Raw genomic sequence first — 11,219 nt, forward strand, 5'->3', positions numbered from 1 at the left:
TGTATATAATATATATATTTATATGAAAAGTTATGAACCCAAACTCTACCTTAAATATTCAGTCAGCCTCGCCTATAAATGCGGCGCTAAGACTTAAAAGCATGATCGACTCTCGTCTGAAATGTAAGAATTAAAGTGAATACTGTGAATCTTCTTTCAGTATCACATATCTGCTCTATCAAAACGACAACGATCACCGACGACGATAACTGTAACTGTAACTGTAACTGTGACGATAACTGTAACCAATATTTGCGACAACCAGGCGTAACGAAGTTAGTGCCAGCGGAAACGATACTAAAGAACGTATGTCTAGAAACGAGAACCAGGTGGCGCCACCGACAGAGAACGTTATATCCGTCAGTCTAGTTGCATTCAATAAGCAGCAACACGATGTAATTCGCTGCTGACGGAGTAATATTATGTGTGAGTTTAGAAAAATCATCACGCGAATCTGAAGTTAATTATAAAGAAACGCGAGATGGATAAAACAAGTGCATGATAAAGAGGTTTAATTATTGCACCATTAGAAAAAGTTAATGGGAATCTTATGCTTGCCAATTTTACAGATAATAATAATATATAGAATAATCTTATAGATAAAATTCATGGGAAAGCATTAATAGAATACAGTAGAATCAGGAGCGTATAATGACATATTTGTCATTATACGCTCCTGGTAGAATGTATGCACGGTTTGGATCTCGAATGTTAAGAAAGGAAATATAGTGCATAAAAAATAGCCACCCGGTACCATATAATATGGCTTAATGATTTTGAGCGGGCAACATTCATCTCACTGTGTCACAGATTTTTCACGTTGCAGACACTTAATTGCTTACACTTGCGGTACTAAGTTTTTTTCTTTTGTGTGTGCGAGCGTGCATACATGTGGTGTGTGTATTATGTATGTATGTGTCTGTTAGTATAATAAACGATAATAATTACAGATGGTTAATTCTGGTTTAAAATTGTACGCTATATGGTCGAAGTTGATTATGTGTAGGTTAATGCCAATTACTGCCATGTTTGCATGTAGATATTATGTTTCGGATAGCATATATGCCCTGACGTTGTTCAATTGACCTATAATATTCAGCTAGCCTTTATCCCTTTAAGACATAACCCTGTCTGCCGATGCTCGCAGCTCTCCCTGAATCGGTCCTAAATTAAATTATTCTATGGAGTCCCATTTCCCCATACTGTAGCAAAATGCGCCAATGTGCGTTTGTGCGTCCGCCATGCGCGGTGTGATATCGCGATATCTCGCGAGGAAAGCACGCGTAAAATTACCTTGTGCCAATTGTCCTGGCCGTTTTGGATGCCGTCATGGACGTTGAAGATTCTGTCAGTCAGAACGTACGCCTAGTATAAGCGTTACGATCGAGATGATGTAGGAACGTATATTGCAATATAGTGTACGTTGTTCATCGCACAGATCTATTTACCCGATGTGTAATGGTTGTTGGGCTGACAGGGCTTATATTAAATGCCGTTCAATACTTTGGAAACACTTGTTACCTTTAAAAATATTACAAATCATAAATCCCTGTCGTTACAAGAATGCAACCAGCAGACTGCGCATATATATATATATATATATATATATATGATATATAGGGACATGTATGAAGAAGAGGCCTGGACAGCTCATTTTACACGCGACAACCACACCGCAGCGGATTTTCAGTGCAGGGGCCTTGAAAAAATATTCTCGGACCCACCCGAACATCCACGCACGATCCGCAACAGAAAGAAAAGAGAAGCCTATTGGATCCACAATCTAAACACCATCCAACCATACGGACTCAACCTACGGGTCGAAATACCGGGATGGATAGAAGACTATCACAGTAACCCTGCCAACATGGAATCCACGTGAGGCTATCCCTAGCCAGACGACCCCAGGGTAGCGAGCATTTCGATTCACTTTTTAAACACACTTATATATATATATATATATATATATGCTCATCGCGAAGTATCGTATGACGTCGGCTTGCCAGGTGGTTGGTAATGATATTAATTGTTATAGCAATACAAAACAGCAATGTCAACACTCAAGCTCTATATCATTTAACAGCGCACACTCAATGTCTCAATCTCTCCCACAACAGTTTAAATCTCAACCAATTGCCATTTTGAAAAATGATTGTACAGTACTTCTGTTTAGCGCTGGCGAACATTACAAACAATCTTTGTTTCTAGCGACGAAATCAACGGCGCATCATCTTGTCCAATATGAGTGTTATAAATAATTCTTATAATTAAAATATCGCCAGTAACATGATCATCGTCACTAACTATCTAGCAACCAAATCGGCAGCGATAAACGGAAATTAAGCATTGGCCGCACACCGGCGCACGTATACAACCAGTTGTTTTCTGCCGGAAGTAAATTTATTATGCAAATAGATCGTTGTTAGATATCACGGGATTTCGCAAAGTGGTCTGGATACCAGCGATAATGTCGCGAGCGACATGAAAGCGTTACGGTAGCATCATAAATGGGCTGATATATTTCGTTTTGTTTGTAGAAGGAAACCTGAAGGAAGTACGTTTTAATGAAATACGTGTTCGTCAAGAAACGCCGTCAGATAGAACAAGTTAAATGCGTATATTTCGTAAACAATTGTTCGACGTTCCGCTGAATTTAAACTGTACAGATACAGCCGATTTAACCGGTGATAAATTGCGCCCCCGCGACTACGTTATTTGGCAATCTCACATCGCTCTATTATACGGGAAGTGCAGACCTACTGATTACATGCGCCCCACCCAAAGGATGTGCGCTTATCTACCAGGACACAGGCCGTAAGAATTAAACATGCCACACTGGGGGAGGGGGGAAGGTTGATCGAGTCGCCGATTTTACGAGTATTCTGTCGCAACAACTGTCACTCGGTACGACAGGCCTGGTATTTGGATACAACATTGTTGCTTCACGACCCCCCGCCGAATCTCACGATCACAATAACAAGAGATAATATAATATGCAAGTCTATGAACGTCAGCAGACAGTCATGACGTCAGACTCTCCACTAGACCTCTCGCACAACCATGCACCCCTTCTCCACATCCACTATGTTTATGGACGCTAACAATAACTCAATCATATAAAAAAGCCAAGATTGAGATAAAATACTGAGATAGCTGTAGACGTGAGTTTTTTTCTTCTAAACATCGGTTGGGTTTGACCGACGGTATATGTCACATGGCGCAGTACTCATGCAGGCGCGCCTAAACGCGACGATGCTAGAGTAACAGACGACATTTATCTGTGGTGATAGCCGTGCGCGGATATCTTCACATGAACGCAAGGCAACCGTGTACGACATCGCGCGCACTTCCGCCCGAGGCTGGCTAGAAGATCCAACTATTATTGAGAATGTTGTGGAAATTTGCGTTGATAGTTTGCGCGTTACTAGTTGTACAGCTCTACGCCGTACCAATACGTGATGAGCACGTGGTGGAAATCCACGCCGTCCCAGCCAAGACTAACTTCGTGAAGGAGAAGGAACTGTCTTATGAGGTGGAGAAAGAGGCGCGAAACGAGGTGCCAACAGCAGAAACAAACGTCGAAACCCCGATTATTGAAGCTGCTGAAAATAGTAACTACGTAAATAATGACGACCATGATGCAGATGCCATTGATAGAGTCAGCACTGGCGGCGATAACAACAATGATAATGGTAATGCTGATCCTACAAGTAGCGATGACATTGATGATGTCCTTGTTGAAAAATATGATGGTGTTGGCGATAATGACCCTGATGATGATGATCATAATGATGCCGCCGACGACGACGACGACAACGGCGACGACTATGGTGATGACGGTGATAATGATGATGATGATGGCGATGATGATGATGATGGCGACGACGACATTGATGAGGATAATGATGATGACGATGATGACAACAGCGACGATGGTCATGAGGATGATGGTGAAGATAATCAAGATGATGATGATGATATTAGTCATGCCGATGTTGATGCTAAAGATGACGTTGGTGTGCATCACGCAAATGGTGAGGCGGCCCCAGAAGAAATTAACGAAGAACAAGAACTAGAAAATGGCGAGACGGTGACTGCAACGGAAACGATGTCAGACAACGTAATACCCGAACAAGAGGACGAGGAGGGTTCTTCCCCTGTCAACCCATTTGATATAGTAACAGAGAACCCAACAGAATTTAATGACGAATCTACGACGACCACAGAGGAAGAGTATGCCGAGTACAGCAACGATACTATTGACGTCATCGGGAAGGAATTGGAATCTAGCGAGATAGGTGAAAATGACGTTAACAAAGAGGAGCACGAAGAATTTGAAGAGAGATATGACGACGCCAATGACGACGCCGATGCTGACAGTGGTGATGACGATGAAAACGATTGTCAAGAATATGATAAGGGAGACAACAACAACGGGAATAATGCCCATAAAACAAACATCGTTGGTGAAGAGAGAAGCGATACCGACATTAACGAGGTCGGGCAAGCAGACACACTAGTTGCTCATGTAGACGGCCATGGTGTCGTCGATATTGGGAAGAACGAAGACTGGAAAGACATGATGCTGGGGGACCAGATGATTATTCGTGATACCACTACTGTGGATCCTATTGATGAAGACTCTAGAAAGTGGGCGCAGTATTTCAACGAGGTGGTTGGAAAAGATAACGTAGAACCTTCTCCAATCGCCAGCAAGCAAGTAAAGGTGGAGACACAACCTAAAGCTGCAGGTACGTGGGCGTATCGGACAACGTGTATCTACGTCATTTCCGTTGTTCCGGTCCAGATAAACTGTAAAATTATGACAAGATAGAAAAGTAAAATTTAGTGTTTCACTAGCTTCGTTACAATAAAGCGCCAGATATACTCTCATACATACGATTACTTAATCGGCATGTTATATATATATATAATTATTGCTTTATAAAATATATGACACAATAATAGATCTAGCCACAGATAAAGCAATGTGGGCACACTACATGAGTAGTTACTGTAAGAGTACGAAAAGTAACAGAAATAATACGGACACAAGTCAGACGTAATAACAACCACAATACAGGCAGCAGACAATACACATAATATGGAGTTCGGACGCAGGAATACATCATACCAGGAGTGAATAATAGAGATCTCTATTATTCACTCCTGATAATACGAATGTAATCGTAGCAGTATACGCTTAATACGGGCACAATACGAACATAGTAATATACCTAAAACGAGCACCATTACAGAATCAGCAATACAGCTTATGTGGACACAGTACAGAATCAGTAATACTCAGACACACACGCGGTAAGCGCATATCTCTCGCATGTCTCGGGAAACGCGACTCTGTAACGGGGACGGAGTGCATGCGCAACAACAAAACGTGCCAGACAAACAAAAGCAGCACGACTATTTAATACTACACATCGCAGCTTACATGCGTTTCGACCATAGAAATAATATACTAGTTAGACTATAGTGTCTCTATTATATTTCTATGGTGTCGACAGACAATGTCCGAAAGGACCTGGAGCAAACTACCGACGAACAGCTGCGACAGTTTTCCAGCATGGCCGACAAGATGATGAAGCTGTTCCAAGTGACTAAGCAGGCCGGACAAACGGGCGGCGTGCCAATGGTGGTCGGTGACACTCCTGGCGGGTCGCAGCTCAGCGGCAACTTCTGGTTGGAGCAGCCGCAGATTCATTTCAACTACTATAACAGTAATATACTATAATAGTATTATAACTCTTACTATAACAGTAATATACTATAATAGTATTATAACTCTTACTATAACAGTAATATACTATAATAGTATTATAACTCTTACTATAACAGTAATATACTGTAATAGTATTATAACTCTTACTATAACAGTAATATACTATAATAGTATTATAACTCTTACTATAACAGTAAGCATGCACAGACACCGCCTGCGGTTACCCGCGCGAAACAGTAGCGCGGCGTTGTACACTGTGAACGACATTATAAGATATTCGGTAGCGTTAAATTAGTAACCGCTTCATTCTCCCCGTTGTTACCAAGTACAATAGTAAACCGTCTACGATCTAATATCCTAAGTGAAAAAGTAATATATATTGCAGCGAATGTGGCTACTAGCAGTTTTATACATTTTGGATACTATCAGGGGTTAATAATGACAATTTGTCATTATTAACCCCTGATACTATGTATATATGCGCGTTATTGCTTTATTGTACGTACATTATTTTTGGTGATCGAACAAGATGTGAAGTTAACACAAGTGGCCTATTTCTTGTTTTGCAAACAGCCGAGAAAGGATTAGGCCTTGCTCGTTCAGTCGATGGGGTCACTTATGGAGCCAATGTCATATACCGCCCCACCGGCGAGAATTCCGATAACGTTCGAGATGAGAGCTTCAACTATGACAACTACGATGATCGTGTATCCGCGTATAATAGAAAGGCACAAACTACGGACGACGGGATGGCAAAGAAATTGAATAAATTGGAAACGGACATAAAAAGAAGTAAAGTTGGGTTCGATGATCTTGGAAGCGAGGTAATTCGACGCTAATGTCATACTATACATAATTAATATACACGATAAACACGTATTTTTGAGGGGAAAAATCGTTCAGATTCCGGATAGTGACGGGGGCGAGGGGTTGTCGGCGAGGGGACTGTTAGGCGTGTGATTACAAAATGTCATAAAATGAGGACAGAGCAAACCGCAAAGAATGTGTAGACGAGGATATATATAAGTATAAAAATACCACAGAGAAACATTAAGTTAATGCAAAGCAAACGTGATTAGTGATAAGGAAACGACACACGTGACAGTAAAATGCAAATGAAAGTTCTTTAATAGCATAATACAATAATATAAAAGTATAATTTAGATATATAATTGACACACACAAAACTAGATACAGCGGATATAGGTAAACAAAAATTCACCATTCTAGTGGCTTCTCTTTCCGCAGCAAACTAGTAATTCCTGACTCACATGACTAACGGCGTCCATCGAAAGTATCACCACGAATTTGTGCAATGATGATGCGAACTCATTATACGTAGATTATTCAGTGTTAACGTTAAACTGAATTAACGTTAGAATACTATTAGAAAGCGATGGATGTTACTACGCAGACGCGCCAATATACGCGGATGACTGTAGCAACTAATGTCTCCTGTAGATGCTGCAGACGCGCAGGGAGTTGGAACACGAGATGCTGCGTCTTTACGACTACGTAAGGAAGATCGGTGGTGACGAAACACCAGCACCAACAAAACAGCTCGGTTACCTGCCCGACACCGGATCTCAGGTTCAAGAGTTAAGCGGAGCACAGACAGGTGAGATTGCGTCGACTCTCGCTGAACGGCTTTGGAATCCCTAAAACCTGGATGAATTGCTTTTAACCATGTCTTTTCGGCAATGCACAAGCGTCCTCATGCGTGTTTACGAACACAAATAGGAATGATGAGATTCCATTTAACTGATCGATTTAGTTACAATTAAGCTTTTTTACTTGTGTACCGTACTCGCGTGGTAGGGTCTGTTAAAACACAATGGATATAAACCATGTATCGATATAACTACCTATTGTTAAATAATCCATGCGCGTCGATTTTTAAAGGTAATGGGGCGAGTAGGAGGCGCGGCAGAATGATACACAACTGCAACTTTGAGAGAGGCGATACGTGTAATTGGAGCAACACAACCTACAAGGATATCATCACGAGGAAGTGTTGGATGCGGAAGAGTGGCTGCACACCCGTGCAGAATACTGGCCCGTGCAGAGACCACACTACGAACAGCACACGCGGTATGCCTATATTGTATAGTACGTCAATAAAGAAAACATCCAAAGTGGCGATCAGAATTAGTTTTACGCATACGCAAACCGAATCAATATGGGATTTGGGTTGTCATATAATAGAGTTAGGGTTAGGGTTAGGGTTAGGGTTTGGGTTAGTGTTAGGGTTAGGGTACACTTCTGTAGTACAAGTCTGGTACACTTTGTGTATACATATATGTACCTCAGGTACATATCTGTAGTACCTGGCTGTTACGACAACGACCCCTTGAGCTTTAGGCTTATGTTTATATTTTTACATGAGGTATGTTTAGGTTTAGGGTTAGGGTTAGGGTACACTTATATGTAGTACCTGATACGACAACGACCACTTCAGCATCGCTATCGCTATTTCCCCTACCAGAACTACACGAATAACCATACAAAAATGTAGCTCCAAGAATCGGTCGTACATCGAAAAACCGTGTTTATTCACGGTAGTCTCACTGCCTGGTCAAAAACTACACCAATTTACGAGTGCTTTCTTCGTCTCACGCACCAGACTTACATGCATAACCACGCCAGAGACGTTTATCTCCGAACTATATATACTCAATACCCATACGAATATAATGCCTATATATTTATAATATAATATAATATATTTACATGTAGTCTGGTATACTAGTGAAATTTGACCGGAAAAAAATGATATAAAGATGATACACCAGATGATCAGAATGTGTCACAGAACAACATATTCAAAAATCATTCAACATCCGCAAAAATCATCTTTGGGGAATGCGCGTATTTCGTGCAGGCATATGACTTGGATGAGTGATTGTGCGCACCATTATATAGCATGGCCACAGGCACTCGGAGCGTTTCAATAAAATATAATGCTAAATAAATACGAAATCTTACTACCAAGATTTTAATGTTTCTATACTCTCTTTCGCCTATTATTGCCGACAATTTTCTGTAAATGCGTGCATGTGTGTTGCAGAAGGGCATTTGCACGGCATTTACAGGAAATTGTCGGCAATAATAGGCGAAAGAGAGTAGAGAAACATTAAAACTTTGGTAGGAAATAGATTTCGTATTTGTTTAGCATTATATTTTATTGAAACGCTCCAAGTGCCTGTGAGCATGACACAATGCCTGTGGGCAAACAATGACACATCCCAAGCGAACCCATCCACCAACTACATGTTCCAGTTACCTATCTTTCCTATCTCTCTCCCCATCAGTTCTCCACCGCTTCTACTCACGTCCTCCTTTTTCAATTATGCGCGCTCTCGTGGTTTACGCCTCTTGTCGTCTCTTCTCACACTCTCTCTCTCTACGCGCGCGCGCGCACTGCGCACGTGATAAGGAGGGGCGGACGAACGGACGGACAGATGGACGTATGCACACGGAACTCCCTCATCAAAGCTTTACCCCAGTACCCATTCATCCAGAACCCGCCTCCCTAAGCCCAATACTACTTATCTAATGCACCGGTGCAGTGCAGCCGAACTTCAAAGTACTGCTACCCTAGCAATCTTCACGCATTACCTAGTCTCTATCTAGTAGCATAACTGCTTGTCTCCTGCTAAGCACAGTTTCCATCATACTTCTTACCTAGTAGACCAATGGTAAGAGTCCACCTAAGCACTGTTACCATAAACCTTCGTACGTAGTACACCAAAGACAGCACTCCGTCTAATCGCGATTTCCCTTACTATTCCTTATGTTAGCCATAGGACAGTGTCTAATCACGGTTACCTAAACACCTCTTACCTAGTAGGATTATTATTAAGTGCGGAGCGTCAGCTCGGCTCGACTATTGCAACACTGACAGCTTGCGTATACTTGCCATACCAACAGCACTCGTGAACGCTAGCCGATGCTTGTGTTACAGGTCACTACCTCTATATGTCTGCAATGCACTGCGGTGAAGAGGAATACTCAGAGGTCATCTCTCCCATGATCAAATTCAACGCGGATTCAGAAGGCCATTGTTTAGAGTTGTGGTATCAGATGCAGGGTAGAGACACGGGTGAGTGGCGCGCGAAGGACCGCGGCTCACAGATTATATTAGATACCGGTAATCGACTTATGTAATTCAGGCATTCTATCTATAGGCTCTCGGGCGGTACATAAACCCAAACACAATCAAAGCTATATATCATTGTCACTCACAGTAAACTCGCAAAGTGTTTTTTACAGACGGGTCTCCGTTCTATGAGTGGTTTCACTCTATAATTGCCACTAATAAGCCATTAAATTGCCACTAATTAAGCCATTAAATTGCCTCTAATTAAGCCATTAATTAAGCTATAATTGCCACTAACTTAGGGAAAACGCCAGCAGTCCATTTTATAGACATGTTCGTTCTATAGAAGTAACGGGTTACACAGCTTTCGATGCACTCTGAACGCCCACAGATTTCATGGCCGTGCACGTCGTACCTAAGAACCGGCAAGGACGCAGGAAGATGTGGCACATCCGAGAACGCTGGCAAGACCACAAACCCGCGGCGTGGAAAATGGCGCGGCTCACCATACCGAAGATATTCCGCTTCTATCAGGTGAGATGCAGCCGGCGCCTGAAGCGACCTGCTGCCATATCAAACTTTAGGACGGTTGACACCACGCAGATAAAACCGAAATCAATTGCACCGAGACATTAAGATTCCCGTAGTAAATACAATTTCGGTTTATTCAACATCATTTCGTTATTGATACTACGGCCCAAGTGCATGCACTCATTGTAATCGACAACACTCTATAAGACGATGATTCTCTACCACAGCTCGTAATCCGGGGACGATCACTGGGCGCTGAAGGCGATATTGGAATCGACGACATCACGATAACCGAAGGACCATGTTAAACCCTATATAAGCTATATATATATATATATATATATATGTATAACACCCCGCATTCTCAGAAGCTAGTCTACGTGTAAAACAGTATGGCGTAAAGTATCGCGTTTACGAAAGTAGGTTTATGCTGTGCTGTTTGTAACTGGGCTATTAGCTTATAGCGGGTTACGATCGATGAGGCCATCAATCTTTGTGAAGGTATATACATGTGTCAATATTACTCCCAAATTACGTCAGATAGATGACACTAATAAGGTCCTACAAAATGTGTCAATTATACTTTGATATAAGCTTGTAATAAGCTAGTGGAGCGTAGTTTAGGTCTACAGTTAGATGTAATACTCAACTTATAATCTCGCATTGATAACTAAATATAAATGCACGGAAAGTAGTTGTCCGTTACGAAGATCATGACTTCTATAAGTGTTTAGTAATAATTAATCTACTTCTATACCTTAGCAGGATAATGACTATCGATTATTCCACCTACGTAATCCAGAGTTTATTTAGTATATAATATATATATATATATATATATATATATATATA

At 41.5% G+C, this 11,219-nt stretch overlaps 1 protein-coding gene and 1 long non-coding RNA gene across 2 annotated transcripts in view; both read left to right on the forward strand.

Annotated features, from left to right (window-relative positions):
* LOC106814796 overlaps window positions 1-958 on the forward strand; it is a 1,325-nt gene extending 367 nt beyond the window's left edge. The window contains exon 2 of the long non-coding RNA XR_001394664.1: window positions 161-958. This is a non-coding gene — a long non-coding RNA (uncharacterized LOC106814796). The remainder of the gene's footprint in view (window positions 1-160) is intronic.
* Window positions 959-3,860: 2,902 nt separating this feature from the next.
* LOC106814952 lies at window positions 3,861-11,076 on the forward strand. Its single transcript, XM_014819349.1, has 8 exons — window positions 3,861-4,751; window positions 5,523-5,735; window positions 6,311-6,561; window positions 7,199-7,355; window positions 7,640-7,828; window positions 9,702-9,839; window positions 10,228-10,370; window positions 10,595-11,076. Exons 1-8 carry the CDS (start codon window positions 4,109-4,111, stop codon window positions 10,673-10,675), a joined length of 1,815 nt encoding a protein of 604 aa, XP_014674835.1. The 5' UTR covers window positions 3,861-4,108; the 3' UTR covers window positions 10,676-11,076.
* The last annotated feature ends 143 nt before the right edge of the window (window positions 11,077-11,219 follow it).

The sequence above is a fragment of the Priapulus caudatus genome, unplaced genomic scaffold (assembly GCF_000485595.1).
Source record: "Priapulus caudatus unplaced genomic scaffold, Priapulus_caudatus-5.0.1 Scaffold27, whole genome shotgun sequence".
Taxonomy (NCBI): domain Eukaryota; kingdom Metazoa; phylum Priapulida; class Priapulimorpha; order Priapulimorphida; family Priapulidae; genus Priapulus; species Priapulus caudatus.

Bases quoted from the DNA above. Each gene is read 5' to 3' on its own strand.
- LOC106814952 (XM_014819349.1), top strand. From the start codon at position 4,109: ATGTCAGACAACGTAATACCCGAACAAGAGGACGAGGAGGGTTCTTCC. The intron at 5,736-6,310 runs GTAATATACTAT...TTTTGCAAACAG, and splicing joins TCATTTCAACTACTATAACA to CCGAGAAAGGATTAGGCCTT. The intron at 6,562-7,198 runs GTAATTCGACGC...TGTCTCCTGTAG, and splicing joins TCGATGATCTTGGAAGCGAG to ATGCTGCAGACGCGCAGGGA.